Source organism: Anser cygnoides, chromosome 20 (genome assembly GCF_040182565.1).
Source record: "Anser cygnoides isolate HZ-2024a breed goose chromosome 20, Taihu_goose_T2T_genome, whole genome shotgun sequence".
In the NCBI taxonomy this organism is placed as follows: domain Eukaryota; kingdom Metazoa; phylum Chordata; class Aves; order Anseriformes; family Anatidae; genus Anser; species Anser cygnoides.
This window is the reverse complement of record NC_089892.1, coordinates 6,746,046-6,758,782: the sequence shown is the minus strand read 5'-3', so window position 1 is coordinate 6,758,782 and position 12,737 is coordinate 6,746,046. Positions and strand designations below refer to the sequence as shown.

Here is a 12,737-nt window from a genome sequence, read left to right as displayed (position 1 = left end):
TGGCCCCCCCCCAGGCAGCCTGCGGAGGGAGGTGGGGGCCCTGTGCAACCCCCCCGGGGGTCCCCAGCAGACGGGGGTGCTGGGGGCAAAGCGCGGGTGCCCCCGGGATGCGCCCCGGTGCTCTCCATCCTGCGTGGGGACACCGCGGCCCCCATATACCCCCCATAACGCGGTGTGAACGCACCCCGAGCAATGGGGGGGGGGCCCAGCACAGCCCCGATGGGGTCACTGCCCCCCCCCCGTGTCCCCGTCCCACGAAGGCACCGGGCAGGGCTGGGAGCAGCGAGAGGTTTATTGGGGTGGGGGGGCTGCGGGGCCGGGCGGCACCGCGCAGCTGCCCCCGTACGTGGGGCGATGCGCAGAGAGCAGCCCGCCCCCCCCGCCCCCCCCCCCCCCCCCCCAGCCAGCTCCAGGTCAAAGTTACAAACTTTTAATAATAATAAAAACTTATCCTACGTTAAATTAGTCGCAACAACGAGGAGCCTCAGAGTCACACCCGGGGCACCCCCAAACCTCCCCCGGGGGGTGCAGGGACCCCACAGGGCACCCCGAGTCCATCTCGCCCCCCCCTACACACACACACACACACCAAGGGGGGCCAGGAGTGTCCCCCCCACCTCGTGGGGACAGCCAGCGTGGCCACGGCCACTGCCACCCCCCCGGGGCTGGCACAGACAAAAGGCACTGGGGTGAGAAGGGCCGGGGCGGGGGGGGGGGGGTTGAGCCCCTGTTAGGGGGGCACCGGTGGCAGGGGGGGTCCCGTGCGCCCCCCCCCAGGCTTCAAGTAAAAGGTGCGGAGCCCCAAACCCCCGCTACTGGGACAGCGCGGGGTCCAGCAGCTTGAGGACCCCCCCCACCAGGTGCAGGCTGCCGGTGACGAGGACGCGGACGGCGGCCGCCTCCTGCAGCAGCACGGCCCCGCTGGTGGCCACGGGCTGGGGGTGCGCCCCCCCCTTGGCGGGGGGCGCGGGGAGGTGGGGGTCCCGGCCCTGGGCGATCCACTGCAGGGCGTGCGAGAGGCAGGGGAAGACGAGGGAGGTGGAGTTGAGCGGGCCGCTCGGCCGGGGGCACCAGCAGCAGGGCTCCCCGCAGGGGGTCCGGCTTCAGCAGCCCCCCCACCTCCAGGGGGGGCGGCAGCCAGGGGTCCTGGCCCCCCTTCTCCTCCATCAGCCGCGTCCACGTCTTCTGGTTCTCCAGGCAGCGGGTGAGGGCGTTCTCCAGGGTCACGTTGAAGTTTTGTTGGTCTGGGGTGGGTGGGGGACACAGGGGGGTCAGGGATGGAAAGGATGGGGGGGGGGGGGGCGCACCGGGAGCTCCCGCAGCCCCCCCGGCACTCACCAGCGCTGCCGGTCACCGACACCTCCGTGAAGTTGGGGCAGAAGACGGCGTAGTCGAAGTGGCAGGGCTGCGGGGAGAGGGGTGCTCAGCGTGCTGGGGGGGCACCGGGACCCCCACCCGCCACGGCAGTGCCACTGGGACCAGCCCCAGCCCAGCGGGGCTCTGGGGGGGTTTTGCATGGGTCCCCCAGGCTGCGAGACCCCCGGGAGGGGGGACACGGAGCTGGGGGACGGCAGGACGGACACACGGACAGCAGCTCCACCTCGTGGCTCCTGCACCCATGGCAAAGCAGGTCCCAGGGGCACGGGGGGGCGCTCAGCGCCCTGCCAGCACCCGCTCCCCCCCCCCGCAGGCACCCCAAAACCTCACCAGCAGCAGCTTCAGCAGCGCGGCCGTGTCCCGGTCCCCCGTGGCGTTGAAGAGCAGCACGCGCACCTCGGAGCCGCTGTGGGGACAACGGGGGGGTGGGCGCTGCCCTATATCCCCGCGGGGACCCCGGCACAGCCACCACGTGTTTGTGCCCCCCCCCCTCCCCCCCCGTGTCCCCTCCTTACTCCTGGGGCTTGTCCTCGTTGAGGGCAGCCTGGTGGAACCAGCGGACGCAGGCCTGGACGCTGCTGGTGGTGTGCGCCCCGTCGATGTACCACGTCACGGGGCCGTGGGGCAGCACCTGCGTGCGGCCCAGCCACTCCGTGTCCCGCAGGCCTGGGGGGGGGGGGACACGGGGACACAGGGCACAGCTGGACCCCCCCCCAACCCAGCACCGGGACCCGCACAAGCAGGGGTACGGTGGTGGCAGAGCATCACCCCGCGGCCGTGCCAAGGACACGCGGGATGTCCCCAACCCGCTGCAAACACGCCAGTGGCACTGGGGGGGGGGGGGTGCAAGCACGGCCCCCCCCCCTTGTACCCGTACTGCACCTTGGATCATGGCATCGCTGGGATGAAACACGGGCGCCAGCGGCACTGATCGCTGCGCCAACGGCTCTGCGACGGGCAGCGCATCCTGCAGCACCCCGGTACCTGCTGGGGACGGGCGCCCCGACAGCGCTTTGTGAGCGATGCCACCCCCCCGCCCCATTTTCCATCCCTTCTGTCCCCCCCCCCCCCCCTTTTCCTGGCTTACCCTCGTAGCCCCGTCGCTGCAGCCACGTCCGCGAGAGCTGCAGTGCCAGCGCGGCGTTGGAGCGCTGGTGGCCGCCCGCCAGCCCCAGCTCCAGCGCCCGGCTCCCGGCCTCGAAGGCGTCCAGCTCCGGGCAGACGTAGAGCGGGCACTGCGGGGACAGGAGGCTGAGCCCCCCCCCCCGCCGCACAGAGCCCCCCTGCTCACCCCACAAACCCATCCCCGAGCTCACCCCGCGCTCCCGGGCTCGCTCCCGCAGCACCTCCAGCGGCCGCTCGGGCTGCGGCACGGTGAACGCCGGCACGCCGGGCTGCAGGAGGGACGCACACCGTCAGGGACCTCCACCGAGCACGGCCCCAAAGCAGCCCCCAGGGGGACACGGAGTCTCGTCCCTACCTTAAAAATGCCCCCCTTCTGCCAGGCGATCTTCTCCATGGTGTCCCCCAGGATGCTGGTGTGGTCGATGCCCAGCGAGGAGACGCCGCACACCACGGGCGTCCTGGGGACACGGGGCTCAGCAGCGGGCGGGAGGCGGCGCGGGGACAGCGCGGGGACGGTCCCGGTGCCCACCTACCTGATGATGTTGGTGCAGTCGTAGGCGCCGCCGATGCCCACCTCCAGCACCGCCAGGTCCACCTGGGGACCGAGGGGACGCGGAGCCATCAGCGGCAAGCGTCCCCGTGGATTTGGGACCCAGCGGGTGATGGGACCGTGCCACCCGCACACCCGACGGCACCGTGGGCTTGGCACGGCCATCACGGCCCCGCCGGGGGTCAGCCCCCGTCCCCCACACCCCCCCGGGACCCGCTGTCTGCGGGAGCACCGCGCCATCGCCTACCTTCTCCTGCAGGAAGACGTGGAAGGCCATGATGGTGAGGAAGCGGAAATACGCCGGCATGCTGGCCTGCGCCGGGTCCTGCCGGGCAGGGCGGGCGTTAGGGGACGGCCCCGGGGGGCTCCCCGGTCCCCGGTGAGCCCCCCAGGAGCCCCCCACATCCCCCAGTGAACCCCGAGAAGCCCCCACCTTGGTCTCCTCCAGGCGGTTGTAGACCAGCCAGAAGTACTTGCTGAAGAGCTCCTTGCTGAGCGGCTGCCCGTTGATGCGGATCCGCTCGCGCACCTGCACCAGGTGCGGGGAGCTGGGGGGGGGACACCATAAAAACAGGGGGGGAGGGACACCCTCAGGCATGGCCCGAACGGTGTCCCCGTGCCCCCCTTCCCCCCCCACGCCCCCCGGCCGCTCCTGCCCACCTGTAGAAGCCGGTCTTCAGCCCGTAGCCGCGGAGGATGCGCTCGGTGAAGGCGCATGCTGAGCCCTGGGGATGGGGCAGCGTCAGCCCTGGGTGTCCCTGTCCTCATCCCCATCCCCGTCCCCGTCCCCATCCGTGTCCCCCCGCGCCCCCCACCCCTCCCCGCTCACCTTGCCCTTCGTCCCGGTGACGTGGATGATGTTCAGCCCGTCCAGGTCCTCCACCTGCAGGTCAGCCACCCCGTGGGACCCCTGCGGCCGCCCTGGGCCGGGGACAAGGACCGCAGGGACAGCGGGTGACGCCGGGGGGGGGTGGTGGTGACACACCGGGGGGGGGGGGGCGGCACCGTCTCACCTGCAGCCCGCTCCTCTCCAGGAAGCCCCTCATGGCCTCCAGCTGCGCCCGGGGGTCCCCGCGCTCCCGCCGGACCTGCTCCAGGTAGCTGGCGTTGGTCTGCAGCGTGTTCAGCGTGCGGATGGCGTCCTGGAACGAGCCCGCCGCTGAGGCGCCCATCGCCGCCGCCCCGGTGCTGCCGCCCCCGGCCCCCTCCGCACGGCCCCCGGCCTCTTATCCCCGGGGGGGGCGGGCTGAGCCCGGGGCAGCCCCGCTCCTCGCTCCCCCCCCCTCACACCCCCCCGGGGGGGGGCCGAGCCCCGCGCGCGGCATCCAAACGCCCCCCGCGGTGCGGCGGGGGGGGGGGGGGGGTCCCGGTGCACCCCCCCCGGTACCGGGGAGAGGTCCACCAACCCCCCCCCCTCCGGTCCCACAGCGCGGCTCCGGTGCCGTGTCCCGGTGTGCCCCCCCCGGTACCGGTACCTGGTAATCGGCGGCGGGGGCGCGCGCGGGGCGCGTGCTGAGCCCCCTCCCGCCGCGCCCCCCCCCCCCCCCGCCGCCGCCGCCGCGGCCCCGGCCCGCAGCGCGCGCAGCCCCCGCGCCACCATCGCGCCGCTCCCCTCACGCCGCCCGCCCCGCCGCGGCCCCGCCCCCCCGCCACGATCCCCCCTCGCGCCGCCGCCGCCGCCATCTTTATTAAGGGCAAAGCGCCGCCACGTCCCAAAGCTGGGGGGGGGGCCGCCATGTTGGAGAGGGGCAGGGGCTCCCCTCACGGCGGGCCGAGGCGCCGCGGGGAGCGCGGAGCCGCCGCTCAGGGCTCGCCCGCTGCCCGGCCGCACGGCGGGGGGCTCCGAGCACGCAGCCCTGGAAGCCCCCCCCCGGCCTCACGGAATCTCGGCAGGGCGAAAAAAGCAGCAGAGCGGCCCCGCTGCCTCCCCCCCGAGGATGCTCCGTCCCCGCTAGCCGCGTTACCGCACCGGGCACGGCTCGGCTCCAGCCCCCGGCAGCAGCCCTGTCAGGGCACGCCGCGCCCCGCCGCCCTGCCCCTGCCCGCCCGGCGCACCGCATCCAAGGCGGCCCTGGGTGCCTTCGAAGTTCAGGCGTAAGAAGCAGGCCCACACACGGGGGGGGGGAAAGGTGGTTCGGAACAAGATCACGTTTATTCACAAGTGGCAGAAGTAATCTGGCTTATTGCTCGCGACCAACTTCATTATTTTTTTTTTTCCCCCCAAGGAACGAGTCCCCTCGCGACCAGACACGATTTTGGAGCCCCCCACACCAAGAGAAATTTACCTTATAGGCGTCCTTTATCATCCTCAGCGGCTGCTCTGAAAGGGGTGCGCTCCCCACCTCCTCCGCCTCGAGCTAATACGCCACGGACGTGGCTTTTGCCACTGGTCTAGTTAACGGACAACCTATCGAATGCCAAAGGTTATCACCCACTGCGTTTTGTACACGTTACGTGCTTGAAAGTCTTGGGATCCATGTGGCTCGGGAGAAGACGGCCATGTGCAGCTGACAGCCGCGGAAGACGAGGTGCTGAGCAGGCTGTGAAGGAGCACCTGCTCCACGCCAGCCAGGCCCAAGAACTCCAGCAGAGCAAGGCGCACGCACACCGGCACCGTGTGCCTCATCTTTGCGCCTGGGGACGGCGGTGGTCCTGCTCCACACTCACCCACAGAGCTCCAGGACAGAGGAGTGGATGCATGAGGGTTTGTAAGAGTGGCCCCGGCTCCTCCAACGCAGCCGTGCCGTGCCGAAAGCTCTGCAAGCAGCGGGACAGGGGGCTGCCTCCAAGCACCCCCAGGAGCCAGCCCGCCTGAGGGCAGCACCCCCAGCTCCCTTCCCAATCCGAATTCTCACCGTGGTTAGTGCTAAGCGAAAAGCAGGCAGCTGGCTAGGCGTGTCCCACAAGAATCCTAATTGCAGCTTGGAACCAAGAAAGCACGGACGCCGAGCACTGTGACAGAGACCCATGATTCCCACCATAAAACCTGGCTGTATGGAGCAACCAGCTGTGTCAGCCACCCCTCTGGTTGGCCCACTAAGGCCCTTTCTAGGCTGTAGCCCAAAACTCTAGCGAGAGTTAGTCACTCTAGGCAGTATGACTATGCCTTCCCCAAGACACATCCAAATTACTCAGAGGCACCTGCCTCATCCTACATCAGCATCTGAGCGTTCAGAGGACATGCTGTGTAGGAGCTAAGACCAACTGAGAGTCAGACACAGCTACCAGTGGGGCCCAGTCTGGTCCAGGGCAGCTGCTCCCAGTCCTGCTGCTCACTGGACTGCTTGCTGAGAGCCTCAGCAAGCCCCAGCACTGACACAGCCACCTTCTCCGTCACCAGGTCCCTAACAATTGATCCACGAGATTAACCTAACCAATACAGATTGCTCCAGGGAGACACGGGCTGTGTGCCAAAGCTGCAGGGAAACAACCCCAGGCTCACAGACGTCACCTCCCCACTTACACACACGCACGCACACACACACACACACATACACACACAACCAGACAGCTTGCACACCGCAGCTCCTTAGTGGCAGAGCTCCTGTGCAAGGAGAGGGGACAGCAGAGCTCGGTTAAAGCCACCAGGCACTTCACCTTGAAGGAAGTCCCTGCCCAGAGAGAAAGAGAGAGAGAGGGAGAGAGAGAGAGAGAGACCCCGCCAGCACGTCCCTGCTCACTGCACCTCCCTGAGCAGCCCGGCCGGGACCCCGCTCAAAACACCCTGTCAAATTCGGTCTGGTTGGTGGCTGTGGGGTTCCTGCCCTGGTTCGCCGGCTGCTGGGGCATGTGCCCACCCCGCCTGCGCGGCGGGGCCAGGTACTCGAACATGGACTGGTTGTGGGTGGACAGCATGTTTTTGAGGTCCGAGGGCATGGGGTCTGACCAGAAGAAGTCGTGGTTCAGCGCATCGTCGCTGTCGATGCGTTGGGCGGGATCCAGCACCAGCAGCTTGTCGATGAGGTCGAGCGCGTAGGGGTCCTTGACGTAGGCTTTGAGGCGATCCTTCACCTTGCGCTTCTGGCCCTTGGGGAGATCCAGCTTCTCAAACAGCTCGTATTTATCCACATTCGGCCAGACCTGGGAGGGATCAGGAAGGGGAGGGTTGGGAGGAGATAGTTACAGAGAGCAGAAGCCACTGAAGCTAATGCCCTCAGGCAAACTGGCGTGAGGTACGCTGAGAGAACAGTGCTATTTTATAAGCTCCAAGCCAGCAGGCCTTGTTCCCACAGCACGGAGACACTAAAGAGCACACCAAAGCCTACAGACACATGGACAAGTCAGGACAGAATCCTCCTGGTGTGGGAACGGCACACAGCACAGCACTCCTGGGGATGCCACAGGATTTCTGTCCTCCCACCAAAAAAAAAAAATGTACTGGAGAACCAGCTAAGGCCAACTACAATCTCCAGAAAGGTCAACGGACAAAACTCCTCGCTAATAATAACTTGGATGTACGTGGCACCTTTTATCCCTAGAAACCACAGCCTGCTGCAATCACTTGTACTTACCTCGGCCCCAGGCTGGGACAGACCGCAGCAACAAGCACTTCGGCACAAAAGGAAGCACCTCCAGTGTACGTAACAGCAGCGTCGGTCTCTGCAGCTGCGTGCACAGCCGCCTTCCTATCACACCCTGTTTGATGACAGCCCTGGCCAAGATCCCTTTCGGCTCAATCTTCCACAAGAGGGCAGGACTAGCTGCCCTTAAGCAAGGAGCTGAGAAAGGGCTAAGCGCTCACAGCAGGGCTGAGCTGATGCCGCAGATCACCAGCCAGAATTAGAGAGGCTTTCCAGCGCGACCAGTGCAAAGCACCCGAGACAAACCCCACAGCATAAAACAAACCTCTTTAACCAGAAACACAGAGGGCGTTTATCTGAGAGGCAACTCCCAAACGCAGAATAGATTCCTACACGTTACGTTCTGTTCTTTCACACTGAGCAACCAGCATCCCCTCTGTGCTCAGAAACACGGACACCACTCGCCCATCTCAGAAGAGGCCACATCCGCCCTCATGTGTTTAGGAGGCTGAACAAGGCAGCTCGAGTTTACACGAAGCAGCAAGGAAGCTCAGTGTCAGAGGATACTCGGCTCCCAACCACCCCAACCTCCCCGCCAGCAGCAGGCACGCTGATGCCGGGAACACGCAGCGACCCGCGCGCAGGGCAGGGAGAGGATCAGGAGCACTCGATCCCAGCCCCAGCGCACGCCACCACATCGCAGCTCCTGCCCTCCACGGCCTGCCCTCGCTCCGGCCCTCACCTCCGGCGTGATGGATCCGCAGAGCTGGCTAATGAGGGTGAGCTGGTGCTGCTCCGTGTTGCCCTGCATGATGGGGCTGCGGGTCCACATCTCGGCCATGATGCAGCCCCCGCCCCAGAGGTCGATGGGGGGCCCGTAGTCCCGCTCCCCTGAAGAGAGGCGCGGCGTTAGTCACCAGGGGACGAGAAGGGAGGAGGAGCCGGCAGAGCCCACCGCCTACCTAGGAGCAGCTCTGGCGGCCGGTACCACAGGGTGACCACCCGGTTGGTGTAGCGGTTCGGCTGGCTGTTCTTAGCCAGGCTGAAAGCTCGAGCCAGCCCGAAGTCTGCGAGCTTCAGGACTCCGTCCCGAGTGATCAGGACGTTGGCGGCTTTCATGTCTCGATGCAAGATCTGCATGAGGACAGAAAGATTAAGCCACTGAGGAATCCTCCTTCGGCACCCCGGTTCCAGAGACGAAGGGCAAGGAAGGCTTTCCCTCCAGCCTGTGCTAAGACACCCACCCCTCGGCAGGTCGCGGAGAGCAAGGCGGGCCTCAGAGCTCAGCACGGATCCGGCCCGTTACCTTGTTCCTGTGGATGTAGTACAGTCCGTTCAGCAGCATCTGCATGACCTTCTTGATCTCCGAGAGCGTGAACTTGACGTGGGCGTTGCTGAGAAGGCCAGCCAGGTCGTGCTCGCAGAAGTCAAACACCAGGTAGATACTGCCCTTGCAGCGGTTGTACGGAGAGGCTGCAGGAGAGGCAAGCGGGGACAGTCAGAGAGGGATCCCCGGTCCCATCACAGCTCCCCCTGACCTCCAGCCATCCTGGCTCACTACGTAAAGCCTCAGGGCACACACGCAGAGAAACGGAGACCCCGCAGGCTTCAACGTCCTTCGGAGAGAGGCACTAAGACAGCAAAAAAAAGCAACAGAAGAACAGGGGACGAGCGGCAAATGTCACGGGAAAGGCAAGGAAAGGACACAAGAAGTCTTTGAAAGCTTAATTTGTGCGCCTAACAGCTGTGGAGTTTCCTCCCTACAAACCACGGCCTGTAGGTGCACACGCTGCCAGCTGCCAGCCGAGCAGGATCACCACAGCAGCATTACAGGCAAAGACAGCCCCAGAAAAAAAAAAACACAGGAACAGAGAAAATCTTTCTAAAATAACATTAGAAAGCGAGGTTTTCTGCAACCTCAAACGGTATCTACGAAAACAGACTGATCTAGATCAATATGATTTAAAACTCCAATTTCAATTGCAATTTAAAGTCAATAGCAGGAAACCTCAAATGAAGCAATCAATTTCAATCTCGTTCCTAGAGCACACGTGCAAAACATTGAAACGAAAGGCTGATTTCCATCAGCTGCACGCAGCAAAACCCGCTGATCAGCAACCAGAACACGAGGGCTGAGCTCAGCCCTCGCAGCCAACGCCGCGCTCTCCCCGCTGGCGGGGAGGATGCCTGCGGATCTGTGCGAGTCCCTGACACGGGCACAGTCCTCACCACGTGAAAAGGCAAAAGGTGAAAGTCTGGGAACAGTAAGTGCCACATTCCTATTTTTCACGTGAAACTGAGGTCAAACTGGATTTGGAAGGAAACTGGAATTTAAACAAAAACCAAACAATTTTACACGTCCACAAAAATATTTACCTTCGGCATGCCAGACACATGCAGTCATCACAACTGCTTTAATCACACAAGGAATTAAAAATTAACTTGGTGGTGGTGTTTTTCCTTGTACCTGCTAGTTCCAAAAACTGGCGGTAATCAATAGACACCGCAGAGTAAATTCCGGTCCCCGGTCCTAGGTCGGAAGTTTCTACCTGGTGTTTTTATGGAAACAGCAGCAGCAGATAGCTGCCACTTGCATTTTATTTAGATGAAGCGACTGGCTACAGCATGGCAGGCTTTAACATCATCTGTCACCTCCAAAACTGCTTTTCTGGTAAAATCCACAGACGAGGATGATATATAAAAAGCAGGAAATGTTTTAAACCCATTTCCCTGGAAATTGAGCCAGGCCAGGTGCATTAAGCACACCAGGCACGCTGCCTCCGCCGGGGACAGCCTGCGGCGACGAGGTGGAACAGCAAGCAGCTCGGCACGCTGCGACCGAAGGGCTCCGCGCGGGGCTGCGGCGCGTTTAACCCAGCCCCGAGCCCGAGTGCCACGCAGCCGGCGAGAGCCTGAGCGCGCCTCCAGCTGAGGCACAGCTCCCAGCATGGCCCCGACACCACGCAGCCACGAAAATCCGTGCCAGGAGGAAAACCCCCCGCTTCGGGTGCTCTCCGGCACAGGTTTATTTAAAGCTTCTCAGGCAGCACACAGACAAGCACGCACGGCGACAGCACAGGCATGCCCTGACCAGGGCTTTATCCAGCCAAGCTGCGGCTGAGTTCTAACCCGTTTAGAGACAGCTTTCAAAAACGGGTGTGCTGTCACCCCGGGGCCCAGCTGGAAGGCCTGTTCCCACCCGCGGCACACCGCTCTGCTCAGCCACCAACCGGGGCTGAAGGAAAACCGACAGCCCCTCGGCGAGCAGCCGGCGCAAGGGAGACCCCCGGCAGCTACCTTTGGTCCTGCAGATTTCTATGAGGTTCACCACGTTCTCGTGCTTGAGCAGCTGGAGGATTTTAATCTCTCGCAGAGCCGTGATAGGGAACTGAAAGGAGAAACAGAGGGCGCGGGTTAGGAGCGCAGGACACCAGCCCACGGCTGCCTGGAGGACAGGGAAAGCTGTGACCACAACAACACAGCAGGGGGGCTGCTGGAGCAGCACTGGGCCAACTTATTTACGTGCCATCAGAGCTTCAAAACATAACACTGGGACTGTCGGAATTCATTCAGTACCATTAGCGAGAGCGATTCTGCCACCAGGCGGAGGCGTTTAAGCAACGCTGACACCCTGCTTGTTTGTCAGGGGGCACTGCACAGCCCCTCCTGACCCGCAGAGCGTCCTCCCCGCTACCCGCTTACGCTGTTACTCAAGACCTGGCACGTCCCAGCTGTAAACGTTATCAAAGAACACACGCAGGGAGCGAGGCCACCCTCCGCCGTCACAAAGATCAGCTCTGCTCCCCCAGCCCTCCCGCCCCGTCCTCCCCAAACACAGCCAGGCGAACACAGCCACTCACCCCCTCCTTCTCGTTCTCCATCAGCACCTTCTTCAGGGCTACCTTCTTGCCCGTCTGGCGGTGCTTGGCTTTGAAAACCTCCCTGGGAGAAGGGGGAGAAGGCTGTGAGGGGCAAGGGAAAGGGGTAGGGGTAGGGGAAGGGGCAAGGGAAAGGGGTAGGGGTAGGGGAAGGGGCAAGGGAAAGGGGTAGGGGTAGGGGAAGGGGCAGGGGTAGGGGTAGGGGCAGGGGAAGGGGCAGGGGAAGGGGCAGGGGAAGGGGCAGGGGAAGGGGCAGGGGCAGGGGAAGGGGCAGGGGAAGGGGCAGGGGGGGCAGGGGAAGGGGCAGGGGGGGCAGGGGAAGGGGCAGGGGAAGGGGGCAGGGGCAGGGGGCAGGGGTAGGGGCAGGGGCAGGGGTAGAGGCAGGGGAAGGGGCAGGGGCAGGGGCAGGGGGCAGGGGCAGGGGGCAGGGGGCAGGGGCAGGGGGGGGCAGGGGGGGGCAGGGGGCAGGGGCAGGGGGCAGGGGGGGGGCAGGGGCAGGGGCAGGGGGGGGCAGGGGGCAGGGCCGGGCCAGGCCGCAGCCCCCCCGGCCGGCCCCAGCCGAGGCCCCGCGGCCCGGGCGCTCACCCGAAGGTGCCCTGCCCGATCTTGGCGAGCTTCTCGTACTTGGAGACCTCGTCGCAGAAGGGGCACTCCACCATGTCGTACTGCTTGGCCATGCCGCCGGCCGCCACGGCCCCGTCCGGCGCCCCCTCCCCGCCGCTTCCGCCGCGCCGCGCTGCCCGCTGGGAGTTGTAGTCCGCCCCGCCCCCCCCGCGCCGCCATCTTGTCACCCCCTCGCCTTTAGCCTGGGTTACCCCCGGGAAGGCGTCGCCCCGCCGGGGTTGGGAGGCTCCGCGGTGCCGCCGTGGTCCCTCCGTCCGTCCCTCAGCTCCCTGGGGGCTCGGTGGTGGGCCCCGGTGGGGATCGCAAGCCCCCGTCCCAGTGCAGCACGAACCACAGCAGACACGGACGGGTTTTGTGCCGCTGCCCGCACTGTGTGGCTTATTTGGGGTCGTTTGCTACCCAAAGTGGGGAACACAGCGGGAAGCACCGAGGCTAGACAGGGACGGGGACACACGGGTGGAGACGGCCCCGTGGCGCCCTGCTGCGCCTGCATCCCCTCGTCCCGCTCCAGCGCCCCCAGCCCAGGGAGCAGCAGGGTCTGGGGGCTCCTGCTGGGCACGAAGCCACCGTCCAGGGGCTGGATGAGGGCAGGCGCTGAGCCTCGTGCATAAAACCATAGGGTCACAAGGCTGGAAAACACCTCCAAGATCACCCGGTCCAACC

At 65.2% G+C, this 12,737-nt stretch overlaps 2 protein-coding genes across 2 annotated transcripts; both read right to left on the bottom strand.

The window, feature by feature from the left end:
- Positions 1–414: 414 nt before the first annotated feature.
- FPGS (folylpolyglutamate synthase) lies at positions 415–4,750 on the bottom strand. The gene is given in 16 exon segments (XM_066981034.1): positions 415–1,052; positions 1,054–1,244; positions 1,339–1,405; positions 1,708–1,783; positions 1,893–2,043; positions 2,260–2,364; positions 2,465–2,612; positions 2,694–2,771; positions 2,858–2,960; positions 3,036–3,097; positions 3,300–3,377; positions 3,486–3,600; positions 3,713–3,777; positions 3,882–3,941; positions 4,072–4,211; positions 4,528–4,750. Coding segments are annotated over 16 exon segments (1,887 nt in total). The 5' UTR covers positions 4,736–4,750; the 3' UTR covers positions 415–812.
- Positions 4,751–5,185: 435 nt separating this feature from the next.
- On the bottom strand, positions 5,186–12,189 carry CDK9 (cyclin dependent kinase 9). The gene is made up of 7 exons (XM_048055416.2): positions 12,036–12,189; positions 11,433–11,514; positions 10,870–10,960; positions 8,879–9,045; positions 8,535–8,706; positions 8,315–8,463; positions 5,186–7,132 (listed from the first exon to the last, which is right to left on the bottom strand). The coding sequence occupies exons 1-7, from the start codon at positions 12,125–12,127 to the stop codon at positions 6,767–6,769; spliced, it is 1,119 nt and encodes a 372-aa protein (XP_047911373.1). The 5' UTR covers positions 12,128–12,189; the 3' UTR covers positions 5,186–6,766.
- Between the last annotated feature and the right edge of the window lie 548 nt (positions 12,190–12,737).